The sequence below is a fragment of the Triticum aestivum genome, chromosome 4A (genome assembly GCF_018294505.1).
Source record: "Triticum aestivum cultivar Chinese Spring chromosome 4A, IWGSC CS RefSeq v2.1, whole genome shotgun sequence".
Lineage (NCBI taxonomy): Eukaryota > Viridiplantae > Streptophyta > Magnoliopsida > Poales > Poaceae > Triticum > Triticum aestivum.
In genome coordinates, this window is record NC_057803.1 from 710,784,946 (window position 1) to 710,812,895 (window position 27,950).

A 27,950-nucleotide genomic window follows, 5' to 3' on the forward strand; every position below is an offset into this window, starting at 1 on the left:
TCCAACTTTAGTTGAACCGAGTGTGGCTATGCCCGGTACTTGCGAAGGTTAAAACAGCACTAACTTGACGAACTATCGTTGTGGTTTTGATGTGTAGGTAAGAACGGTTCTTGCTCAGCTGTAGCAGCCACGTAAAATTTGCAACAACAAAGTAGAGGACGTCTAACTTGTTTTTGCAGGGCATGTTGTGATGTGATATGGTCAAGACGTGATGCTATATTTTATTATATGAGATGATCATGTTTTGTAACCGAAGTTATCGGCAACTGGCAGGAGCCATATGGTTGTCGCCTTATTGTATGAAATGCAAACGCCCTGTAATTGCTTTACTTTATCACTAAGCGGTAGTGATAGTCGTAGAAGCAATAGATGGCGTAACGACAACGATGCTACGATGGAGATCAAGGTGTCGCGCCGGTGACGCTGGTGATCACGACGGTGCTTCGGAGATGGAGATCACAAGCACAAGATGATGATGGCCATATCATATCACTTATATTGATTGCATGTGATGTTTATCCTTTATGCATCTTATCTTGCTTTGATTGACGGTAGCATTTTAAGATGATCTCTCACTAAAAATTATCAAGAAGTGTTCTTCTTGAGTATGCACCGTTGCAAAAGTTCTTCTTGCTGAGACACCACGTGATGATCGGGTGTGATAGGCTCTACGTTCAAATACAACGGGTGCAAAACAGTTGCACACGCGGAATACTCAGGTTAAACTTGACGAGCCTAGCATATAACAGATATGGCCTCGGAACACGGAGACCGAAAGGTCGAACGTGAATCATATAGTAGATATGATCAACATAGTGATGTTCACCATTGAAACTACTCCATCTCACGTGATGATCAGACATGGTTTAGTTGATTTGGATCACGTTATCACTTAGATGACTAGAGAGATGTCTGTCTAAGTGGGAGTTCTTAAGTAATATGATTAATAGAACTTAAATTTATCATGAACTTAGTACCTGATAGTATTTTGCTTGTCTATGTTTGTTGTAGATAGATGGATCGTGTTGTTGTTCCGTTGAATTTTAATGCGTTCCTTGAGAAAGCAAAGTTGAAAGATGATGGTAGCAATTACACGGACTGGGTCCGTAACCTGAGGATTATCCTCATTGCTGCACAGAAGAATTACATCCTGGAAGCACCGCTGGGTGCCAGGCCTGCTGATGCAACTAACGATGTTAAGAACGTCTGGCAGAGCAAAGCTGATGACTACTTGATAGTTCAGTGTGCCATGCTTTACGGCTTAGAATCGGGTCTTCAACGACGCTGTGAACGTCATGGAGCATATGAAATGTTCCAGGAGTTGAAGTTAATATTTCAAGAAAATGCCCGGATTGAGAGATATGAAGTCTCCAATAAGTTCTATAGCTGCAAGATGGAGGAGAATAGTTCTGTCAGTGAACACATACTCAAAATGTCTGGGTATAATAATCACTTCATTCAACTGGGAGTTAATCTTCCTGATGATAGTGTCATTGGCAGAATTCTTCAATCACTGCCACCAAGCTACAAGAGCTTCGTGATGAACTATAATATGCAAGGGATGGACAAGACTATTCTCGAGCTCTTCGCAATGCTAAAAGCCGTGGAGGTAGAAATCAAAAATGAGCATCAAGTGTTGATGGTCAACAAGACCACCAGTTTGAAGAAAAAGGGCAAAGGGAAGAAGAAGGGGAACTTCAAGAAGAATAGCAAACAAGTTGTTGCTCAAGAGAGGAAACCCAAGTCTGGACCTAAGCCTGAGACTAAGTGCTTCTACTGCAAGCAGACTGGACACTGGAAGTGGAACTGCCCCAAGTATTTGGCGGATAAGAAGGATGGCAAACTGAACAAGGGTATATTTGATATACAGGTTATTGATGTGTACCTTACTAGTGTTTATAGTAACCCCTGAGTATTTGATACTTGTTCGGTTGCTAAGATTAGTAACTCGAAACAGGAGTTACAGAATAAACAGAAACTAGTTGAGGGTGAAATGACGATGTATGTTGGAAGTGGTTCCAAGATTGATATGATCATCATCGCACACTCCCTATACTTTCGAGATTAGTGTTAAACCTAAATAAATGTTATTTAACGTTTGCGTTGAGCATGAATATGATTTGATCTTCTTTATTGCAATATGGTTATTCATTTAAAGTCAGAGAATAATTGTTGTTCTATTTACATGAATAAAACCTTTGATGGTCATACACCCAATGAAAATAGTTTGTTGGATCTTGATCGTAGTGATACACATATCATAATATTGATGTCAAAACATGCAAAGTTGATAATGATAGTGCAACTTATTTGTGGCACTGCCGTTTGGGTCATATCGGTGTAAAGCGCATGAAGAAACTCCATAAAGATGGATTTTTGGAATCACTTGGTTATGAATCATTTGATGCTTGCGAACCGTGCCTTTTGGGCAAGATGACTAAAACTCCGTTCTCCGGAACAATGGAACGAGCTAGTAACTTATTGGAAATAATACATACCGATGTATGCGGTCCAATGAGTGTTGATGCTCGTGGCGGGTATCGTTATTTTCTGACCTTCACAACACGATTTGAGCAGATATGAGTATATCTACTTAATGAAGCACAAGTCTGAAACATTTGAAAAGTTCAAAGAATTTCAGAGTGAAGTGGAGAATCATCGTAACAAGAAAATAAAGTTTCTACGATCTGATCATGGAGATGAATATTTGAGTTACAAGTTTGGTCTTCAATTAAAACAATGTGGAATAGTTTCACAAACTCATGCCACCTGGAACACTACAACATTATGGTGTGTCCGAATGTCGTAACCGCACTTTATTGGATATGGTGCGATCTATGATGTATCTTATTGATTAACCACAATCGTTTTGGGGTTATGCATTAAAGACAGCTACATTCACTTTAAATAGGGCACCATCAAAATCCGTTGAGACGACGCCTTATGAACTGTGGTTTGGCAAGAAACCAAAGTTGTTGTTTCTTAAAAGTTTGGGGCTGCGATGCTTATGTGAAAAAGTTTCAACTTGATAAGCTCAAACCTAAATCGGAGAAGTGCGTCTTCATAGAATACCCAAAGGAAACTGTTGGGTACACCTTCTATCACAGATCCGAAGGCAAAAACATTCGTTGCTAAGAATGGATCCTTTCTAGAGAAGGAGTTTCTCTCGAAAGAAGTGAGTGGGAGGAAAGTAGAGCTTGATAAGGTAATTTGTACCTTCTCCCAAATTGGAAAGTTGTTCATTACAGAAATCAGTTCCAGTGATTGCTACACCGATTAGCGAGGAAGCTAATGATGATGATCATGAAACTTCAAATCAAGTTACTACAGAACCTCGTAGGTATTCTAGAGTACGGTCCGCGCTAGTGTGGTACGGTAAATCCTATTCTGGAAGTCATGTTACTAGGCCATGATAAACCTACGAACTATGAGGAAGCGATGATGAGCCCAGATTCCGCGAAATGGTTTGAACCATGAAATCTGAGATGGAATCCATATATGAGAACAAAGTGTGGACTTTGATTGACTTGCCCGATGATCGGCAAGCCATAGAAAATAAATGGATCTTCAAGAGGAAGACGGACGTTGATAGTAGTGTTACTATCTACAAAGCTAGATTTGTCGAAAAAGGTTTTTGGCAAAGTTCAAGATGTTGACTACGATGAGTTTTTTCTCACTCGTATCGATGCTTAAAGTCTGTCTGAATCATGTTAGCAATTGCCACATTTTATGAAATCTGGCAAATGGATGTCAAAACTGCATTCCTTAATGGTTTTCTTAAAGAAGAGTTGTATATGATGCAACCAGAAGGTTTTGTCAATCCTAAAGGTGCTAACAAAATGTGCAAGCTCCAGCGATCCATCTATGGACTGGTGCAAGCATCTCAGAGTTGGAATATACGATTTGATAAGTTGATCAAAGCATATAGTTTTACATAGACTTGCGGTGAAGCTTGTATTTACAATAAAGTGAGTGGGAGCACTACCGCCTTTCTGATAAATATATGTGAGTAACATATTGTTGATCAGAAATGATGTAGAATTTTTCTGGAAAGCATAAAGGAGTATTTGAAAAGAGTTTTTTAAAAGCAAGACCTCAGTAATGCTACTTACATATTGAGCATCAAGATCTATTGAGATAGATCAAGACTTTTGATAAGTTTTTCAATAAGTACATACCTTGTCAAGATTTTGAAATAGTTCAAAATGGAACAGTCATAGAAAGAGTTCTTGCCTGTGTTGCAAAGGTGTGAAATTGAGTAAGAATCAAATCCTGACCATGGCAGAAAATAGAAAAGAGAATGAAAGTCATTCCCTATACCTCAGTCATAGGTTCTATAAAGTATGCTATGCTATGTACCAGACCTATTGTATACCTTGCTCTGAATTTGGCAACGGAGTACAATAGTGATCTAGGAGTAGATCACTGGACATTGGTCAAGAATATCCTTAGTGAGGACTAAGGAAATATTTCTCTATTATGGAGGTGATAAAAGAGTCCGTCGTAAAGAGTTACATCGGTGCAAGCTTTTACACCGATCCAGATGACTCTAAGTCTCAATCTGGATACATACTGAAAGTGGGAGCAATTAACTAGAGTAGCTCCGTGCAGAGCATTGTAGACATAGAATATTTGCAAAACACATACGGCTCTTAATGTGACAGACCCGTTGACTAAGCTTCTCTCACGAGAAAAACATGATCACACATTAGTACTCTTTGGGTGTTAATCGCATAGCGATGTGAACTAGATTATTGACTCTAGTAAACCTTTTGGGTGTTGGTCACATGAAGATGTGAACTATGGGTGTTAATAATATACAGATATGAATATTGGTGTTAAATCACATGGCGATGTGAACTAGATTATTGACTCTAGTGCAAGTGGGAGACTGAAGGAAATATGTCCTAGAGGCAATATTAAGTTATTATTTATTTCCTTATATCATGATAAATGTTTATTATTCATGCTAGAATTGTATTAACCGGAAACATGATACATGTGTGAATACATAGACAAACATATTGTCACTAGTATGCCTCTACTAGACTAGCTCATTAATCAAAGATGGTTATGTTTCCTAACCATATACATGAGTTGTCATTTGATTAACGGGATCACATCATTAGCAGAATGATGTGATTGACATGACCCATTCCGTTAGCTTAGCACTTGATCGTTTAGTATGTTGCTATTGCTTTCTTCATGACTTATACATGTTCCTACAACTATGAGATTATGCAACTCCCGTTTACCGGAGGAACACTTTGTGTGCTACCAAACGTCACAACGTAACTGGGTGATTATAAAGGAGCTCTACAGGTGTCTCCAAAGGTACATGTTGGGTTGGCGTATTTCGAGATTAGTTTTTGTCACTCCAATTGTCGGAGAGGTATCTCTGGGCCCTCTCGGTAATGCATATCACTATAAGCCTTGCAAGCAATGTAGCTAATGAGTTAGTTACGGAATGATGCATTACGTAACGAGTAAAGAGACTTGCCGGTAACGAGATTGAACTAGGTATTAGATACCGACGATCGAATCTCGGGCAAGTAACATGCCGATGACAAAGGGAACAACGTATGTTGTTACGCGTTTTGACCGATAAAGATCTTCGTAGAATATATGGGAGCCAATATGAGCATCCAGGTTCCGCTATTGGTTATTGACCGAGAATAGTTCTAGGTCATGTCTACATAGTTCTCGAACCCATAGGGTCCGCACGCTTAACGTTACGATGACAGTTTTATTATGAGTTTATATGTTTTGATGTACGGAAGGTTGTTCGAAGTCCCGGATGTGATCCCGGACATGATGAGGAGTCTCGAAATGGTCGAGACATAAAGAGTGATATATTGGAAGCCTATATTTGGATATCGGAATCATTCCGGGAGAAACCGGGATTTTTCCGGAGTACCGGGGGGTTACCTGAACCCCCCCCCCTCCGCGGGGGGGGGGGGGGGTTATTGGGCCTACATGGGCCATGAGGGAGAAGAGGAGGGCTGGCCAGGGCAAGCCGCGCGCCCCCTCCCCCCTAGTCCGAATAGGACAAGGAAAGGGGGGTGGGCGGCGCCCCCCCCCCCCTTTCCTCTTTCCCCTCCCCCCTTTCCTTCTCCACCAAGGAAAGAGGGGGAGTCCTACTCCCGGTGGGAGGAGGACTCCTCCAGGCGCACCCCTAGGGGGGCGGCCGCACCTCCCCCCTCCCTCCTTTATATACGGGGGCAGGGGGGCACCTCTAAAAACACAAGTTGATCTTCGTGATCGTTCCTTAGCCGTGTGCGGTGCCCCCCTCCACCATATTCCACCTCGGTCATATCGTTGTGGTGCTTAGGCGAAGCCCGACGTCGGTAGAACATCATCATTGCCACCAGGTCGTCGTGCTGACGGAACTCATCCCCGACACCCTGCTGGATCGGAGTCTGGGGATTATCATCGAGCTGAACGTGTGCTGAACTCGGAGGTGTCGTACATTCGATGCTTGGATCGGTCGGATCGTGAAGACGTACGACTACATCAACCGCGTTGTCATAACGCTTCCGCTTACGGTCTACAAGGGTACGTGGACAACACTCTCCCCTCTCGTTGCTATGCATCACCATGATCTTGCGTGTGCGCAGGAAATTTTTTGAAATTACTACGTTCCCCAACATGTTTTGACATCCTATCTGCAAGATTTCATAAATCATACGGTAATTGCTAATATAATTCCAACAGACTCTTAGCATCGCTACGAGTGAGAAAGTCTCATCGTAGTCAACTCGTTGAACTTGTCAGAAAACATCTTAACGACAAGTCGAGCTTTCTTAATGGTGATACTTACCATCATTGTCTGTCATACTCTTAAAATCCATATGTACACAACAGCCTTACGACCATCAAGTATTTCTTCCAAAGTCAAGGATCCTCTCTCGGAGTTTATGGCCTCAAGCCATTCGTTGGAATCCGGGCCCACCATCGCTTCTCCATAGCTCGTAGGTTCATTGTTGTCTAGCAACATGACCTCGAAGACACTATTGTGTACCACTCTGAAGTAGTACGCGTCCTTGTTGACCTACGAGGTTTGGTAGTGACTTGATCTGAAGCATCATGATCACCATCATCAGCTTCCACTTTAATTGGTGTAGGTGCCACATGAACAACTCCCTGTGCCCTGCTACACACTGGTTGAAGTGATGGTTCAATAACCTCATCAAGTCTCCACCATCCTCCCACTCAATTCTTTCGAGAGAAACTTTTCCTCGAGAAAGGACCCATTTCTAGAAACAATTACTTTTGCTTCCGGATCTGAGATAGGAGGTATACCCAACTGTTTCTGGGTGTCCTATGAAGATGCATTTTATCCTCTTTGGGTTCGAGCTTATCAACCTGAAACTTTTTCACATAAGCGTCGCAGCCCCAAACTTTTAAGAAAAGATAACTTAGGTTTCTCCAAACCATAGTTCAAAAGGTGTCGTCTCAACGGAATTACGTGGTGCCCTATTAAAGTGAGTGCGGTTGTCTCTAATGCCTAACCCATGAATGATATTGGTAATTCGATGAGAGACATCATGGTACGCACCATATCCAATAGGGTGCAACTATGATGTTCGGACACACCATCACACTATGGTGTTCCAGGCGGTATTAATTGTGAAACAATTTCCACAATGTCTTAATTGCGTGCCAAAACTCGTAACTCAGATACTCATCTCTATGATCATATCATAGACATTTTATCCTCTTGTCACAATGATCTTCAACTTCACTCTGAAATTACTTGAACCATTCAATAATTCAGACTTGTGTTTCATCAAGTAAATATACTCAACATCTACTCGAATCATCTATGAAGGAAGAACATAACGATATTTACTGCATGCCTCAGTACTCATTGGACTGCACACATCAAAATGTGTTACTTCCAACAAGTTGCTATCTTGTTCCATCTTACTGAAAACGAGGCTTTTCAGTCATCTTGCCCATGTGGTATGATTTGCATATTTCAAGTGATTCAAAATCAACTAAGTCCAAACGATCCATCCGCATGGAGTTTTCTTCATGCGTATAGACCAATAGACATGGTTCGCATGTCTCAAACTTTTCAAAAACGAGTGAGTCCAAAGATCCATCAACATGGAGCTTCTTCATGCGTTTTACACCAATATGACTTACATGGCAGTGCCACAAGCAAGTGGTACTATCATTACTATCTTATATCTTTTGGCATGAAAATGTGTATCACTACGATCGAGATTCAATAAACTATTCCTTTTAGGTGCAATACCATTGAAGGTATTATTCAAATAAACAGAGTAACCATTATTCTCCTTAAATGAATAACTGTATTGCGATAGACATAATCCAATCATGTCTATGCTCAACGCAAAGACCAAATCTCGATGGTAGAGGGAGCGTGCGATGCTCGATCACATCAACCTTGGAAACACTTCCAACACATATCGTCAGCTCACCTTTAGCTATCCGTTTATTCCATAGCTTTTATTTCGAGTTACTAACACTTAGCAACCGAACCGGTATCTAATACCCTGGTGCTACTAGGACTACTAGTAAAGTACACATTAACATAATGTATATCAAATATACTTCAATCGACCTTGCTAGCCTTCTCATCTACCAAGTATCTAGGGTAATTCTGCTCCAGTGGCTGTTCCCCTTATTATAGAAGCACTTAGTCTCGGGTTTGGGTTCAACCTTGGGTTTCTTCACTAGAGCAACAGCTGATTTGCCATTTCATGAAGTATCCCTTCTTGCCCTTGCCCTTCTTGAAACTAGTGGTTTCACTAACCATCAACAATTGATGCTCCTTCTTGATTTCTACTTTCGCGGTGTCAAACATCGCGAATATCTCAAGGATCATCATATCTATCCCTGATATGTTATAGTTCATCATGAAGCTCTAGCATCTTGGTGCTAATGACTTTGGAGAAACATCACTATCTCATCTGGAAGATCAACTCCCACTTGATTCAAGTGATTGTTGTACTCAGACAATCTGAGCACAAGCTCAACGATTGAGCTTTTCTCCATTAGTTTGTAGGCTAGAAAACTCGTCGGAGGTCTCATACCTCTTGACGTGGGCACGAGCCTCAAATCCCAATTTCACCTCTTGGAACATCTCATATGTTCTGCGACATTTCAAAAATGTCTTCGGTGCCTCAATTCTAAACCATTTAACATTACCGAACTATCATGTAGTCATCAAAACGTGTATGTCAGATGTTCGCAACATCCACAGACCACGTTCGAGGTCCAGCACACCGAGCGGTGCATTAAGGACATAAGCCTTCTACTGTCCGCATAATTGCTACTATCAACTTTCAACTATATTTTCTCTAGGAACATATCTAAAACAGTAGAACTAAAGCGCGAGCTATGACATAATTTGCAAAGGGATTTTGACTATGCTCAGGATAATTAAGTTCATCTAATGAACTCCCACTCAGATAGACCTCCATCTAGTCATCTAAGTGATTACATGATCCGAGTCAACTATGCCGTGTCCAATCATCACGTGAGACGGACTAGTCATCATCGGTGAACATCTTCATGTTGATCGTATCTACTATACGACTCATGCTCAACCTTTCGGTCTCTTGTGTTCTGAGGCCATGTCTATACATGCTAGGCTCGTCAAGTTAACCTAAGTGTTTCGCGTGTGTAAATCTGGCTTACACCCGTTGTATGTGAATGTTAGAATCTATCACACCCGATCATCACGTGGTGCTTCGAAACGACGAACTTTCACAATAGTGCACAGTTAGGGGGAACACTTTCTTGAAATTTTAATGAGGGATCATCTTATTTACTACCGTCGTTCTAAGCAAATAAGATGCATAAACATGATAAACATCACATGCAATCAAATAGTGACATGATATGGCCAATATCATTTTTTGCTCCTTTTGATCTCCATCTTCCGGGCTCCATGATCATCATCATCACCGGCATGACACCATGATCTCCATCATCATGATCTCCATCATCGTGTCTTCATGAAGTTGTCTCGCCAACTTATTACTTCTACTACTATGGCTAACGGTTTAGCAATAAAGTAAAGTAATTACATGGCGTTGTTCAATGACACGTAGGTCATACAATAAATAAAGACAACTCCTATGGCTCCTGCCGGTTGTCATACTCATCGACATGCAAGTCGTGATTCCTATTACAAGAACATGATCAATCTCATACATCACATATCATTCATCACATTCTTTTGGCCATATCACATCACATAGCATACCCTGCAAAAACAAGTTAGACATCCTCTAATTGTTGTTTGCATGTTTTACGTGGCTGCTATGGGTTTCTAGCAAGAACGTTTCTTACCTACGCAAAAGCCACAACGTGATATGCCAATTGCTATTTACCCTTCATAAGGACCCTTTTCATCGAATCCGATCCGAGTAAAGTGGGAGAGACTGGCACCCGCTAGCCACCTTATGCAACAAGTGCATGTCAATCGGTGGAACATGTCTCAAATAAGTGTACGTGTAAGGTCGGTCTGGGCCGCTTCATCCCACAATACCGTCGAAGCAAGATTGGACTAGTAACGGTAAGCATATTGAACAAAATCAACACCCACAACTACTTTGTGTTCTACTCGTGCATAGAATCTACGCAATAGACCTAGCTCATGATGCCACTGTTGGGGAGCGTAGCAGAAATCTATCTATGGAGAGACTAGCAACGAGAGAGAGGAGAGTGCATCTACATACCCTTGTAGATCGCTAAGCGGAAGCATTCAAGAGAACGGGGTTGAAGGAGTCGTACTCGTCATGATCCAAATCACCGGAGATCCTAGTGCCGAACGGACGGCACCTCCGCGTTCAACACACGTGCAGCCCGGTGACGTCTCCCATGCCTTGATCCAGCAAGTAGACAGGGAGAGATTGGGGAAGACTCCGTCCAGTAGCAGCACAATGGCGTGGTGGTGATGGAGGAGCGTGGTAATCCAGCAGGGCTTCGCCAAGCACCGCGAGATATGAGGAGAAAGAGAGGTAGGGCTGCGCCAGGGAGAGGTGGAAACTCTTATGTGTGGCAGCCCCAAAACCTCAAGTATATATAGGGGAGAGGGAGGGGGTTGCGCCCCCGTTAGGGTTCCCACCCCAAGGGGTGCGGCTGCCCCAAAAACCCATCTACGGTGGCGGCCAAGGGGGGAGAGGGGGAAACTTGCCCCCCAAGCAAGGTGGAGGAGCCCCCTCCCCAAACCCTAGGCGCCTTGGGCCCTTGTGGGGGGGCGCACCACCCCACCTGGGGCTGGTCCCCTCCCACACTTGGCCCATGCTACCGTCTGGGGCCGGTGGCCCCACTTGGTGGACCCCCGGGACCCTCCCGGTGGTCCCGGTACATTATCGATAGCACCCGAAACTTTTCCGGTGACCAAAACAGGACTTCCCATATATAAATCTTTACCTCTGGACCGTTCCGGAACTCCTCGTGACGTCCGGGATCTCATCCGGAACTTCGAACAACATTCGTCAACCACGTATATCTATTCCCTATAACCCTAGCATCATTGAACCTTAAGTGTGTAGACCCTACGGGTTCGGGAACCATGCAGACATGACCGAGACGTTCTCCGGTCAATAACCAACAGCAGGATCTGGATACCCATGTTGGCTCCCACATGTTCCACGATGATCTCATCGGATGAACCACGATGTCAAGGACTCAATCAATCCCGTATACAATTCCCTTTGTCTAGCGGTATTGTACTTGCCCGAGATTCGATCATCGGTATGCCGATACCTTGTTCAATACCGTTACTGGCAAGTCTCTTTACTTGTTCCGTAACACATCATCCTGTGATCAACCCCTCACATTGTGCACATTATGATGATGTCCTACCGAGTGGGCCCAGAGATACCTCTTCGTTACACGGAGTGACAAATCCCAGTCTCGATTCGTGCCAACCCATCAGACACTTTTGGAGATACCCGTAGTGCACCTTTACAGCCAGCTAGTTACGTTGTGATGTTTGGTACACCCAAAGCATTCCTACGGTATCCGGGAGTTGCACAATCTCATGGTCTAAGGAAATGATACTTGACATTAGAAAAGCTTTAGCATACGAACTACACGATCTTTGTGCTAGGATTAGGATTGGGTCTTGTCCATCACATCATTCTCCTAATGATGTGATCCCGTTATCAACGACATCCAATGTCCATGGTCAGCAAACCGTAACCATCTAGTGATCAACGAGCTAGTCATCTAGAGGCTTACTAGGGACATGGTGTTGTCTATGTACCCACACATGTATCTGAATTTCCTATCAATACAATTATAGCATGGATAATAAATGATTATCATGAACAAGGAAATATAATAATAATAACCAATTTATTATTGCCTCTAGGGCATATTTCCAACAATAACCACCCTGATTATTTTGGTGGTCCTGAAAGCCGAAATTAGAGCCGCCACCTCCATAACCCGGGCCATGAAAACCGCCGCCTGAGCCGCCGCCCGGCCCATGATTGCTGTCAAACATGTTAGAATTTTGAAAGCCTGCATAATCATATAATCCTTCCACAGGTGAGTGGTCGGCTTCTCTCGAGTGCCATGCCTTGGACATGGCTCATTTAGCAACTGCTGTAGAGTGGGACCTGACCCGCCAGACCGAGGAGGCGGCCTCCCCTTTCGTTGTTGATTGTTGCCCTACGCATTGGTGTTAGCCACAAACTCCGAGCTACCATCAGCCTTACATTTGTTATTGCCCCCTTGACTCGCCGGGTTATGCTGCGGTCCCTTCGCGTTGCCGTTCCTCTTTTCTTTCCCTGTCTTCTCATCGTCAGACTCGGGATCCTTGGTACTATCAGAATCGGCATATTTGACTAGAGCTGCCATCAGCTGGCCCATGTCATTACAATCGCGCTTGAGCCACCCTAGCTTCTGTTTCAGAGGCTCAAAATGGTAATTTTTCTCCAACATTAAGACTGCTTAGCCAGCGTCCATTTTATCAGATGAATGTATTATGGCCTTGACGCGGCGCACCCAATGGGTCGTGGATTCACCCTCCGCTTACTTGCAATTAGTCAAGTCCACAATCGACATGGGCTACTTGCATGTATCTTTAAAGTTCTGAACAAATCGGTCCATTAACTCTGCACATGAGCCGATGGAATTAGGTGGCAGCCCCTTCAACCAAGTACGGGCCATTACATCCAACATCATGGTGAAGTACTTGGCCATTGCAGCTTCACTGACTTCCATCAGTTCCATAGCCATCTTGTAGCTTTCGGTCCATGTCCCGGGTTGTAAGTCGGTCGTGTAATTAGGCACCTTTTGGGGTCCCTTGAAATCTTCTGGCAAACGCTCGTTACGCAGAGCTGGCACCAAACAAGGTACGCCCCCAGTCCTTGAGGTCACACCTGCCTCAATTGAAGTCATCGGATAAACCGGAAGGGGCTGATAAGCCGCCTGCTGAGCGGCCATCTGAGCCGCCTGCTCAATTTGTCGACGCACTCTGTCCTGATCACGCAAGTTAAGAGCTCCATCACGTGTCGGGTCATGGCCACGCGGCTGATCACGGCACTGGGAATTACTTGAAACAGCCGGTGAGTCCATGTGCCTTCTATAACTCCGGCTTTGGCTTGGACGTGGAGTTGAATGAATCCTGTCTCTACTGTAAGAACCCGCCTCCTGTTGTGCTAAGGCCGTCCGAACAAGTTCTCTGACCCTTCGTGTTTCAACCACCGTCGGAGAGTCTCCATCGACTGGGAGAGCCGCCAATCGCACTACCACATCAATCATATTCTCCAGTGGATTATAATAATGACTCGGCGGTGTTGGTACATGCTGAGGCGGAGCAGTATTCAGACGTGGGGGTTGCATGACACGTAGCTGAACCAGTGTTCCTGCCCCAGGTGTTGTTGTACGGTTTGCCTCCGGCGGGTTACTGGGCCCTGCAACAAGCGTGCGAAAAAGGTTTATAGGCTCATACACCGTAGGCAGACGGGATTGGTGCCTTCTCCTCATGACCTCATTAGACGCGTTCTGATCCATCGTGAGATGAAAAGCCCGCGTCTGAATCTGCTGAGCCTGAGCATCGAGAGTCACCCGTTCCGCGGTCATCCTGACGTCCTCTGCTGCCAGATCTTCTTTAGCTTGTGTTATCTCCTCACGTAGCTGCGCCACCTCCGCATCATGCTGAGCTTGATTCACCGGGTTAATCACGGCTGTTAGCAGAGCCGTTAATTTATCCATCAGAGACATCAAAACCTGAGTCGGCGGGCGCACAGAGCTTCCTGCCCCGGCTGCTGTCACCGCTGCTGACCCGGAAGTCCTTGCTACCGTAGTTGAAGAATTTAGCCCAGGCTGGGTACCAGCCATGAAGATCCCGACTCTGCTCGGCGGCTCAAAGGGGTTCGGAATACTGCTGCCATCGAAACAACCCCCAAGCCCGCCATCTTGCAGTTGATACAACGAATCTTTCTCACTCGTGGACGACTCACCATCAGAGTAGATGGCCGTCTCACCGCCAGACATAGAACCTTTAGAAAATTCCCCTCCGTGGATGCATCCCATGAAGGCATGCTTCACGGAGGGCTGAGCTCGGGTGGGTCTCGCACGCTGAGCCGTCTCGACTATGTCGGTGCAGATGTCCGGCTCAAGGCCCGGCTCGCGAATCTTGCCAATGAAGACGTGGATTCCGCCAAAGGGGACCCGGTACCCATACTCTATTGATCCGATGTCGAGGGCCCAACCTGCGTCATCGATGTAGAGCTTGCCGTGATGATTCTTGGTCATCCGGCCCACAACATATCCCTTGAGCCCTTCTAAGCTGCCCTTCAAGAACTCAAATCCACCATGCGCTGGCCCCATGGTGGGCGCCAAATGTTGTGGAAACGTCACGGCAAATGTCCTAGCAAAAGGACTTAGTCGTGGAGCCAGGTGGAATTGCTTATGTCTCGATTACCAGGGAGCGAAATCCGCTTGACCTAGTTCTCGATCTGATGTTACTTGTCCTGAACTGCCGCCGGGTCATCCCTTTATATACAGAGGTTGACGCCCAGTGGCTCACAGAGTCCAGGCCGGCTCATAAACAGTGTCCGGCTCGGTGCCTTTCTAATCTTGCCTTACAATACAAGTTATACATATATGGCGGTTTATCTCTATGGGCCTTAAGTCGCCTTTGGGCCTTGGGCCCTTCGCTGAACCGCCATCTTCAAATATCTTCGTGGGCTTCATATTGATGAATCGCCTTGGGTAAGCCCCGGCCCCTCCTGGGCGGGTCACACCTACTAGTTATATCCCCAACACCTGTAGAAAGTCTGGAAAGGATGCTTTGTCGATGCTGATTAAAGAGGACCATGACTTCATTGGCCAAGAACTGTTAACTGTTGATTTTGACCAGTTTTTCCAGTCCTACAATCAAAAGGACTTGACAAATCACTTGTGGCTTGCTACTGTCTGTAAGTACTCCTTTCTGTAATTAAGTCTCTATATATATAGCTCAGCTCTTTCATTGCGTGTATATATAATTATCCTCACTATATTATGCAGATTGAAGATTGTCGAATGCAGAAAAGCACAAATCTATGAGTTGGGTTCATTAACCCAAATGTCATACATGAATACACGGTCAGAAAAAGCCGAAGATACCAAGGACAACTTGCTCAGATCGTTGCTCAAAAATCAAACGAAAGATAAAATACTCTTTCCTTACAACTTCTGGTGAGTGTTACTGTCTTGTGCATATTCAGTTGCCCTTATTACTCGAGGTTATAGTCATGTAACTGATGAGTTGTGCATGCGTGCGCAGCTTCCACTTTATTATCCTAGTGATTAAGCTTGAGAAGGGAGAAGTAACCATCTTAGGATCGAGATGAAAAAATCCCGAGGACTAGCTATGTAGACATGACTGGAATGCTCCAGAAGTAAGTTCAATCCATTATTATAGCACCATATCAGCAACTTTGTTCATTTCCTGATATCAAGTAATTATTTTCTTTGTCAGGCAGAGTTCGGAAAAAGTTCACCGCAGTTTCTCCAGGACTGCCGACCGAGCTGACATTTAAACAACCTAAAGTAAGTAGTACTACCTACTTCCGCGCATCTCCCATTGATGGTAGATAGTTTCATCAATAGCATTTAGCATGCTTGCTTATCAGATTGATTGACCTCTATTTCTTGTAAAGTGCTTGTGGCAGGAACAAGGAAATAATTTCTGTGGATAGTACATTTCTGAGTTCATCTACAACAAGACGGCCAAGAGTAAGAGGGGCTACACTGAAAAACAATATCAAGTGCGTAAGGAAAAATATTCAGAATTGTATTTTATTACCATCATTTGTGTTGAGTTTCATTCATACACATGTATTGACCCTCTTCTTCGATTTAGATCTGTCAGCTGCGCGATGACCTCCTACCACATGATCGCATAAAAGCAATTCAAGAGGAATTGGTGGTTTCTTTCTTGATCACGTCATCAACAAAGCCGGAGAATACCATGTGGCACTTGACTTCATACTTTAATGATTGCAATAGATCTTATATTGTATATATGTAGCTAGTAGCGTCTGATAGATATACGGAAACTTGTTGTTCAACCAACCTCTCAGAGAAGGAGAGGTCGATATCATTTATCTCTATATATGTGCATGACGATCTTCTGTACTTAATGGTTTCCTTCATTTGCTTACTAGCTAGCTAGCTAGTGTGTCGAGTCCTCTCTACACGTATAGTACGTAGCGTCGACCAAGCACGGAGCTAAGAGAGGACACTTCTCTCTATTAGCTAGCGAACACAATATATCAAACCCCTAAATTCACCCTACAAAACCCCCCAAACCCCACCCCCCACCCCCTCAGAAAAAAACAAAAACCACAGCCCCTGAACTGCTGACGCATGGAAGTCTTTTGGTACCGGTTAGTGGCACCAATAGGGACAAAAGGTCCTCCTGCCTGGGCAAGCGGCAGCGGCTACATGGAGCCCCATCTGTTCCGATTCCTGGGCGAACCGGGACTAAAGGTATAGGGCTTTAGTAACGACCCTTCAGTCCCGGTTCTGCAACCGGAACAAATGGGCTCACGAACCTGGATGAATGGGGCTTTTTCTACTAGTGATATGATGAACCAATGTCAAGTTTCGAACATCTCATAGCTCATTTGTATGCTATTTTGAATCAAAGACCATTTTGCCCTTTTTAATGGCCCAGAAATCAAAAAATTCTTTAAACGTAGGAAACCAACTCAAAAAGTGGCCTAATTTGAGCATGGCGGTTTGAATGGACTGTATTAGACACAGAAGAAGTTTGAGGGGAAACGATGTTATGAAATTGAGTTTTATGAGGAAGTCTAATGTTTCTGTTTGATACCATGATACTTCACAGACAATTAAATTATTGTGTTTTGTAAGGAAGACCGAATTAGTGGCATTGGTGTTACCCTTAAAGAAGAAATAAAATCAAACAAAAGTTGACCAAAATAACGATAAAATTTCCAGCCAATTTACATAGGAATTGCACTTTGTTATAATTTGCAAGAATAGATATATAATGGTCATTTTTTTGCAAAAAACAAAGTTTTCTAAAGAAGACTAAATTAGTGGCATTGGTATTTGATCCATGGCATCTCTACTTTTCAAATCAAAATAATGAAGTTTTGTATGAAATAGTTAATTATTATCGAAGGAATTAGCCACAACGTGAAAGAATAAGCATATAATTGGGAAAGTTTTCATGAACAAGTTTCCTATGAAAGAATTAGTGCAATTTACATTACCCTTGAAAAAATGAAAATAAATATAAAAAATAAAAATGAGGCTTTCTATGGAAAAACCAATTAGTAGCATCGATATTACCCTTAGAAGAAAGGAAAAAAATATTGACTAAATTTGCACATGGTTTGCACAAAAATTGTGATTTTCTATAATATGCAAAAATAAGCATATATTTCACAAAAAACAAATCATAGGAAGGAATGAATTAGAGACAACTATATTACCCCTGAAGAACAATGAGAATGAAATAAAGACTTAAACAAAATCAAAATAATGAAGTTTTTGAAGAAAAGAATAAATTATTGGCATTGATATTACCCTTTAGGAAGAACTAAAATAAAAAAAATTAAACCAAACAACGTAAAAATTTGGACGCAATATTCACAAAAAAAATGTGCTCTTTCAAAATATGCAAGAGTAAACATATAATGGTAAAAAATGCAAAAAATAATTCCTAAGAAAGAGTGAATTAATGGCGTTGATTTTACCCTCGAAGAAGAAATAAAATGAAATATTAACTATATATTTTTGAAATAAGAACAATGAATTAGTAACAATAGCATTATCCTTTAAAGAAGACAAATTAAAAGAATTAGAAAACATACACATAACATCGCTCCAATATTGCACTTGTTGTAGTATGCAAACAATAGTAATATAATTATGTAGTTATCACACATATTGCATAGTATTTATGTGTAATTGTGTATACATTTACACTCACCCAACATTTCAACATATCCACAAAAGAAAAGTAAAAATCAATTTTTAGGCTGAATAAAAACTAACTTTTTGTTAGGGTAAAGGCCTTTTTTTTGCTCAAAGTCCACAGAGTGTGGGATACAAACTTGGTCATGTGGCTGGTCCAACCACACATGATGCCCCGGAAGTAAAGACAAAGCAAATTTAGCTAATTTATGAGCTTCGATATTAACCTCACGTCTCTCAAAAGAAAAGTTACAAGTAAGTGGTGGCGATCCTGATTTTATCTCTCTGATGATGACTCCGCAGGGCCCCTGGTTACCTGTTTGTAGTCAGACGCCACAATAAGCTGCTGTTGATTAAGATCCTCCACCAAGGCAATGGCCTCCCAGCAGGCTATCGCTTCCAGTGTAGCTGCGTCCCAAACTCCTGCGATGACTATGGCTGAGCTTCCCATAAAAACGCCTTGGCTGTCTCTGCATATGACTTCCGCCGAGCCTCCTCTTTGTGATCTAACAAAGGAAGAGAGAGGAGGGCTTGATCGCACAGTTAATGGGCTTCGGCCCTGATGCAAATGGACTGGCAAAAATATAGGTACTGTCCAGAAAAAAAAAAGCCCACCACAGGCCAGGAAAAAACACAGCACGAAACTCAGAGAAAAAAAATTGAATGACCAAGAAATGGGCTGAACCCAATATACAATTGAGGAAACTTACAAGTAGCTAAAGTGATATTCATAACCATATAGTGCAGATCACTCTTACAGGACTTGACCACTGTCACACCACATGTTCACATCTCTTACACGTACGTATATATAGGTGATATGTGGATATGGAAATATAAAAGATTGCATTGCATGCACTTTATTGAATATATATGCGATGTGTTTTTTATTCCTTCTTTCTAATTACCTAGGTAGCGGCACGCAGCAGCATCGTCTCCACAGTGAACCCCGGTCCAAATCCCATCATCACCCCCCAGCCTTCATCATGGCCAGCTCCCTCTCCTTCAGGATCTTCTCTTTGGCGCCTGACCTCATCGAGCACGAAGATCACCGTGGCGCCCAGCATGTTCCCGTACTCTCTCACCACGGTTCTGCTCGCCGCCAGCTTCCCAGGAGCAAGCCGGAGTGCCCTGACGATGTGGTCCAACATCGCACTGCTGCCGGGATGCACGGCCCAGAAGAGGCTGTTCCATTCGACGACACCTTCGATGCCGGCTAGGCGGTCGCCAAACGCATCCAACAAGCACTGCTCAACGATGCCCGCCGCCAGTCTTGGCAGTCCGGTGGCAATGGTCCCGCCGATGCCACCGCTGCTGAGCTGCATGGTGAGCATGTGCTCGGTGTCTGGTATCATGTACTGGGAGGCTGACACCATCTCAAACAGCGGGCGCTCGTGGACGTAGGGTTCAGCACCCACGATGACGGCACCTGCACCGTCACCGAAGAGTCCCTGGGGGATGAGGGTGTCGAAGGAGTCCGCCTCGTCGGGCCCGCGGAAGGCGGTGATAGTGAGCTCGACGCAGGCCACGAGGACGCGCGCGCCGCGGTTGTTCTCGGCGAGGTCTTTGGCTAGGCGTAGGGCGGCGCATCCGGAAGCGCAGCCGTTGAGCTGGAGCATAGTGCGCATGACATCATGGCGGAGGCCGAGGAGTGTGACCAAGCGGACGTCGGCGCCCGGCGCATGCGACCCCGCGTTGGTGCTGACGACGAGATGGGTGATGTCGTTCGCCGGACGGCCCCACTCGGCGATGGCGTTCGCGGCAGCCGACGCAGCGAGCTCGGGGGAGGCGGTAGCCACGACATCCAGCCGGGAGTCGAGGGACAAGTCCGGGTGCGTGGCGAGCAGTTTGTCCGTGTGGTGGAAGAAACGCCTGTTGATGCCCGTCATCCCGCATAGTTTGGCGAAGGTGCGCTTGAGGTCGGTGAGGTGGTCGCTCTTGGTGACGCTGAAGTAGTAGTCGGGGTAGTCTTCCTGAGGCACGCAGTGGGGCGGGTTCGCCGTGCCGATGGCGAGCACCGCCGCCGGCCCGTCCGCACGCTGAGCAACACGGATCTCGCTCAAGGTAGTGGCTGGGATGCTGCTGTTGCTTGCCATGGTCGCCTTCCTGCATGCACGCAATATTAAAGAGTCAGTTTCCTTGAAAAGCGATCGATCTTAGGTTTTAAAACACCATTACCTTCTACTCCTATCCTACTCGATAGATAGCTGAACACAAGTGCCTAAATTGGATAAAGCAGAGACGATCGAGAGAGGTATGTATTGAGCGAGCTACCTACTCCACCTTACAAAGAACAAAGCAAACAAGGCGAGAGGCTGATCAAATGATTAATGTGCGTTGGGAGATGGGAGGAGGCGGCAAGTATTTAAGGACGTGCCGAGCAGGGCTCATGCCCCATGCAGAAGGGCGAGATACGGGGGGTAGGCCGTGTGGCGGTGACGCAAGCACATGCGTGGCAAGTGACCGGCGGCACGCTATGTGCTATGTGCATGCAGATCAACGGAGGAATAATCAACGAAGCTGTCCCCTTCACGTACCACGATCAATCAATCCGGCGGCCTTCGCATGTTTTTCGTGCATGCATGCATGGAACAATCCTGCATGGGACCACATATATGTGTCGCGCGCAACGAGTTAGGAAAAACTTCTTCCAGAACAGCGGAGGAACAATCAACGAAGCTGTCCCCTCCACGATAAATCAATCCAACGGCCCTACGTATGTGAAGATTTTTCTTTTGTCATGGTAATACGTGTCTCATTTATATCATAAGGATTATAGTACAAGCCACGTACATAGCGACCTGATAAAACTGAAAAAACAGCAGAACGCTAGCCTTTGCACACAGGAACACCAGCCAATAAGTAAAATTACAAACAAGACTAAAGAATCCTCTAAGCTTGGCACCAACGCCCGTCACCTGCCTCAGGCACCACCATAGTAGCCACCAAAGGAGAAAATGACGGGTCGCCTCCACACCCAAGCTCGACACGGCTCCGTCGCTAATATGCAGCTTTGTGGACCTCCAAGGTGGCTCGCCAATAATGGTGAAGCCATTGCTGTTGAACGAATCAGACCGGGGCAACACCCCGGACACGACATCGAACTCCAGATCTCGCACCCCCGCCCAACTAAGAAGTTGGAGGAGGAAACCATACCTGCCTGCCACGAACCACGAACTCCAGACAGTTCGTGAGGTGTTGGCCCTCTCAAAAGCCAATATCGCCAAGCTTTTCTTCCTTTGTGAGACAAGACAAGTAGCTGATAAGATGGAGAAGTTAAGATGGAGGCTTGGTTTGAAGGGTTTTTATGGTGTGAACAACTCTGGTTTGAGTGGTGGACTTGCATTGTATTGGGATAAGTCTTTGATAGTTACCGTGTTGGATTCGTGTCAACGGTATATTGATGTTTCTATGGAAGATAGAGGTGGAGATAAAAAGTGGCAGATCACATTTGTGTATGGCGAGCGAAGAGTTGAGAATAGATACAAAATGTGGTATCATCTAACAAGGCTTAGAGGGGTCTCGCAAGAACCATGGCCTGTTTGTGGCGACTTTAATGAAACTTTGTGGCAGCATGAACATATGTCGAGAACATTGCGGTCAGAATCTCAGATGGAAGCTTTCAGGGACTTCCTATTATTATGCGAGTTGGAAGACCTTGGTTTCTCAGGGGTCCCTTTACATACGACAATGGCGAACTTGGTAATAACAATGTACGTGTGCGGTTGAATCGAGTGTGTGCTGACGAAGTGCGGCGTGAGCTATTCCCAGCATCGAGAGTGGTTCACTTAGCAACTTCTTGCTAAGACCACCGTCACATCATCCTTGAATTAGTCCCTACTGATGGTCAAAGAAGAAGAGGTGCACAACGTTATGAAATCATGTGAGAAAGAGATCCCACACTACAAGAGGTCATAGCTAGTACGTGGGAAAGAAATAGGCCCACTGGCAATTTGGGTGCTGTGGCTAGCTCCCTGAAGGTACTTATGAGGATGCCGCCGCTGCCGCACCATCCTTCCTTGAACAATTTGGTTTTCAAATCCACCCCAAAGGCGAATCGCCACGCTGGGAAAGGATCTGAAGATTTATTAGTTGGCGCCGCCATCGCCACCGCCGAAGCCATGACGATGAACAACCCAAAATCCTAAAAAACTAATGCCTAAAACAATCCACGGCATGGATGCGGCGACCCACCTCACCACCGACGACCGAGGTCGTCAGCGGAGGGGAGCCGCCGGAGGACGGCGGCGGAGAAAGGCGCCTTGGCGGTAGGAGGCGAGATCGCCTTTCTTTCTTCTTAAGAAGAAAGCTGTACCCAGCGATATTACGTGTGTCAAGATTCAACAATCCTTGGTGTGTCATAGTACGAATTTGTCCTTGCGTATGGCTAGATTCAACAAACAATAATGGTCTGTGTACTTGCTCAGATGTGCATGCTATACATATGTGAGCCAACCGAGTGTGTACACAGCTAGTCCGTGCTGGTAGGCGCTACGTACATACGCGCACGACGTAACAAAGCCAGCATGAAATGCATGTGGACTTGCATCTAGAAGTGCCAACAGAACGCTGCCAACATACGGGCCTTGTCACAATGTACTGACAGATAATTACGATTTGTCACAAGGTATTCATAAAGCATCTATTTTGAAAGACAGGCTATTAATCTATCAACATTATTTTCTGTTTATCCATCTGTACTTACATATTTATATAGTAAGTGTACCCTTAATACACCGACGCGAGCTTCTTGAAATTTGTTCTACGTTATTTAATAATTCTTTTGAGAGTTCACTTCTTCGCTTGTTAAAGAAGATGAATAACTTGCCCACATTTTGTGGAAAGAAACAACCTATACTTAATAGTATGCTTTTTAGACTTGTCGCTTGGACTATAAACTATTAACTGTGTGATAATTTCAGCTCAATTTCGTGGGGATGATTCTCGATGTGTGGTCGGTGGCGCCTGGATGACTAGGTGGATGAACCAGATCCGATGAGGGGAAGTGAGAGCCGTGTATGCAAATGCCTTGTTGCCGGCGATGGCAAGAGCTAGCGGCTGCGATGTACGTTGACGTACTTAGAGTCTCGAAAGCATCGTTATGATGTTGTGCTCCTCTACTCTTCCCATGCTTTGGGTTCCTTGTGAAACCTTCGATCCTTGTTTTCAACGGGCCGGATGATGACGAAAGGCGGGGACGGTGTGTGTATCAACGGCTAGGTGGATGCGTGAAAGTTGGGGTCATTTAAAGGTCGTGGTAAATTTGTAGCGGCGGCAGTGGCGGAGCTATGTTGTAAGCTACAGGGGCCATGGCCCCCCAGCTTTTGTAAAATATGTGAAGGAATTTTTTTTTTGGAGAGAAAGATTAAGAAAAGTAGAGTTCTTTGCCCCCCCCCCCCCCCAAATGTTCACATTTATGTTTGGCCGCCCCAAAAGAAGTTGGCTAGCTCCGCCAGTGAGCGGCAGAGTCAGAGCTATGTGACGGCGAGGATTAGATGGCAACGATGCCAAGCGACTGGTGGCCTAGCTTAGTGTTCCTACATGACGCAGGCTTGCATAGTCCCCCATCCTAGTTCATCATCGGATTCGTCATATCGTGCACCTCGCGGCCTTTGCCGTGTGGGCGTTGTCGGCATCAAATTCAGAGTCGGTTGATGACGATGATGCCAACACACAGCCGCGACGAAGTTTTATATCATTTGATCCATCATGAAAAGCAGTTGATGATCGAAAGGGAGAAGGTTCCGTCAACAAATATACTTTAGTGCTCGCTCTCCCTCTCGCGTCACCCCCCTCGCGGGCGACACGGGGGGCCAGCCTCCTCCGCTGCCAGCGACCCTCCCCACGCCCAGTCCTCCCCTCCGCCGCCGCAGGTAGTCGGCGCCGGGCAAAGCCCGTGCATGCGACGCGGTGGCGGAGGGCCTCTCCCCTCTCCCCCGGATCCATGGGTGGCACGGACACCCAGATCCGCGGAGGTGCGGCCCCCACTTCGGCCCACGGCGGCGCGGTGTCCCAGCGGCGGCGGCTATGGTGGTGCCGTTGGGAATCGGCCGGATGCGCAGGGGGCGGCGATGGCCGGGGCGGCGGCCCCATGGCTGGGTGGCGGCGCGCCTGTTGGTCCGACGGGTCCGGCTCATCCCGGATCTGGTGACCATCGGACGGCGCGCGGGGTGGCGACGGCCCGGCGTGGCCGGCGGCTCGCTGGCCTGCCGGAGATCCAGGAGTATCATCGTCTCCGACTCGATCTCCTCCGGTTCGTGCTAGCTCTGGCACAGGGAGACTGTCGTCATCTCCCGATGCTGACTGCATGGATCTGGCGGCGGCGGCTGGATCTTTTGATCCAGTCTCCGACAGAGAAGGCGGCAGTCCGTGCACAAGAAGTTGGATGGAGTTCTTCGAAAAGATCTGGCTGAAAACATGCTCTTGGCTAGATGCCAAAGCCGGAGATGGCGGCGTTCATGACGCCGTTCCCTTCTTGAAGGCATCGCAGTGGAGAAGTTGTAGACTACTATCTGCTACCTCCAAGGGAAACCCTAGATCGACAGATCAGAAGACGGCGGCGCGTTTGTGTCGTTTCCCCCTTGGGGGCGTCTTTCTTGGAGGTGTACGGCTCGAGGGACCAGTGGACGACGTCTTTGGTGGAGCGGTGCTTCATCATACACATGGATGATGACAGATCTCGATGGCATGGCGCCCTGGAGATTAGGAGTCTGATGCGCGATGATGGACTCGCGCAGGAGGTCGACTTTGTCTGGTGTCATGGTGGCGTCGTCGGCAGCTAGACCGGGCAAGCTCGATGCAGCAGTACAACTCTGAAGATGGATTGGTGGCAAGTGGCTGCGGCTGCCTCATACCCGGCATGCGTCCTGGTTGAGGAGCACGCCGGACTGGTGGGTGCCCATACCCGGCAGGCGTCCTGGTTGAGACCTCAGTTCTTAGATGTTAGGTCTGGCTGCGATGTCTGTTTGGTATTAGGCCCAGGCTATCAGCGCCCTTCATCAATTGGATAGGTGTAGCGACAGTTGTTGCTTAGACGGTGGCTTTAGTCTTACTGTTGTATGACGACTTTGTAAGGTCTTGTGAGAATAATTAATAAGTGGTCGTATGCATCGTCCATATGCAGAGGCCGGGGGTCCTCCTCCTTTTCTAAGAAAAAAAAACAGTTTCATAATATCAGTTAGGTATTGTAGATATTGTTATTTTATTCTATAATTTTGGTCAAACATTCACATGGTTAACTTGCATGGAAATCAATAAACCTTATATTCTGAAATGGAGGGAGTATATAAGACAACCTATATATACGTATCTAATGGTCCATATTTTAACTTGGTCGCGAGTACAATATGCTCCTAACTGATATTATTAATTAGTAAAGGGACGTGCTGATGAAGAGACTCGCTCTATAAATTCCGCTGCCAACGACCCGGGATGCAGCGGCACAACTCAAAACAAGAGTTCCAAAGTGAAGCAGCTCAACTGCGCCATGCATGCAAACAAGACTTCTCCAGCGAATGAGAAGGAGGGACGTGACATCTCGGTGGACATGTACCCCTTCATACGCAAGTACAAGGACGGCAGCATCGAGCGTTTCCTGCGCAGCCCATTCGTGCTGGCGTCGTCGGATCAGGGCGGCAACCGCGGGGTGGCGACGAGGGACGTCGTTGTCGACAAGGCCACCGGCGTGTCTGTGCGCCTATTCCTCCCGTCCCGTGCCGCCGAGACCGCAGGCAGGAATGGGCTACCTGTCGTCCTCTACGTCCATGGCGGCTCGTTCTGCACGGAGAGCGCTTTCGGCCGGACGTACCACCGGTACGCGACCTCCCTCGCCGCCAGCGCCGGAGTCCTCGTCGTGTCAGTGGAGTACCGTCTAGCTCCGGAGTTCCCCATACCCGCGGCCTACGACGACGCGTGGGCCGCGCTCCAGTGGGCGTTGTCCCTGTCCGACCCGTGGCTGGCCAGCTATGCCGACCCTGCGCGCACGTTCCTGGCCGGCGACAGCGCCGGCGGCAACATCGTTTACCACACGGCAGTCCGCGCCAGCCACGAAGTCAATGACGAGATGATGGACATTGCGGGGCTGATCATGGTACACCCTTACTTCTGGGGAGCCAAGCGGCTGCCCTCGGAGCTCGCGTGGGCGGACGACAGCGAGGGCGCCGCGGCGGTGTTCCCGCCGTACGGGGTGGACCGGCTGTGGCCGTTCGTCACGGCCGGCCTGGCCGGCAACGACGACCACCGGATCGACCCTCCAGCCTCAGAGATCAAATCGCTGGCCTGCCGCCGCGTGCTCATGGCCGTAGCCGGGAAGGACACTCTGCGGGAGCGCGGCCTCGACCTGGCGGCCCGTATGCGTGATCACGACGCACCATGGCCTTGGATGATGCAGGGGCACCGCGAGGTGACGGTAGTGGAGTCGGAGGGCGAGGACCACGGCTTCCACCTCTACAGTCCTCTGAGAGCCACAAGCAAGAGGCTCATGGGGAGCATCGTGGAGTTCATAAACCAGCGGCCCAACTCGTCGCTTGCTAATCGTATGGTGCTTGGCGTGCCCACGACGCCGTTCAAGGACGTGTTTGGGTATGGCATGGCCATGAAGTCCTGGGGCACACGGTCCAGTATGCCACGTAACGGTGCTGCGGTTCCGTGGACTCGTGTGATCAACATTTTTTTCTAGATGACGGCCGGCCTGATAGCGCACACATAAATTAATGTCTCATTCAGACTCTCTTCAGAAGGTCTGTGCCAAGGGTATGCCCTTCTCCTATAGTCCTACGTATACTACACTAAATAAAACAGAAAGAGTCTCCTATTAATTATAACTTATAAGTCATGTGTAATGTATGCCCATTAATTACCGAACATGGAATTATACGTAAATTGTGTGGTTTATCTTATTATATTATTCATAAACAGGTGTCATGCAAATAAATGTATATCACATGCCTTCCCTTAAAAAAGTATTGTATACCTTATCATGTCGAACTCTTATTTTGTATTGAATGTTATTGTACATGTAATATTGGATTCTCAAGGCGTTGCATGTTCACGGTGCTTATTATGTCCTTTCTTTTCTTGCACTAGCAAGTGTGCCCGTGCGTTGCAACGGGTTAACAACAAAAGAGTCATAAAATTTATAGCCCCACAATAGAACAATTCGAATTCAGGGAAATCCAACCTACCATCAATTTTACAGATAAGTAATTAAGAACAACTCACTCAAGAAAGCAAAGATCAATAAAGATACAATTTGTGACCCCAAGGGAAAACAAATTGATTGGCGAAAGAAATAGATCAGGGATTTTTATTGATGTATGTTGTCAATCCACTAATGGGGCTCCCAATATATTCATAATACCATTTTAATCTGTGATCTGGAGAGCATATTCCTCTTTGAATTATGCATGAACTCAAAAAGCACGTGTTTTTCTCCTCTTGGGGATCACGATCTCCAGAGTACTTCTGGAAGACATACAGAAGCGGCGGTGGCGACTCCCCCTGACGTGGGAGCGGCA

The 27,950-nt window shown here is 46.1% G+C and overlaps 2 protein-coding genes across 2 annotated transcripts; one reads left to right on the forward strand and one right to left on the reverse strand.

Moving 5' to 3' along the window:
• Positions 1–19,080: 19,080 nt before the first annotated feature.
• LOC123088283 (bisdemethoxycurcumin synthase) lies at positions 19,081–20,867 on the reverse strand. The gene is made up of 2 exons (XM_044510480.1): positions 20,614–20,867; positions 19,081–20,541 (listed from the first exon to the last, which is right to left on the reverse strand). Exon 2 carries the CDS (start codon positions 20,529–20,531, stop codon positions 19,344–19,346), a length of 1,188 nt encoding a protein of 395 aa, XP_044366415.1. The 5' UTR covers positions 20,532–20,541; positions 20,614–20,867; the 3' UTR covers positions 19,081–19,343.
• A 5,019-nt stretch (positions 20,868–25,886) lies between these two features.
• On the forward strand, positions 25,887–27,332 carry LOC123083304 (probable carboxylesterase 5). Its single transcript, XM_044505375.1, has one exon. The coding sequence runs from the start codon at positions 25,922–25,924 to the stop codon at positions 27,110–27,112; it is 1,191 nt and encodes a 396-aa protein (XP_044361310.1). The 5' UTR covers positions 25,887–25,921; the 3' UTR covers positions 27,113–27,332.
• The last annotated feature ends 618 nt before the right edge of the window (positions 27,333–27,950 follow it).

Coding starts and splice junctions, on each gene's coding strand:
- LOC123088283 (XM_044510480.1), bottom strand. CDS start 20,531: ATGGCAAGCAACAGCAGCATCCCAGCCACTACCTTGAGCGAGATCCGT.
- LOC123083304 (XM_044505375.1), top strand. CDS start 25,922: ATGCATGCAAACAAGACTTCTCCAGCGAATGAGAAGGAGGGACGTGAC.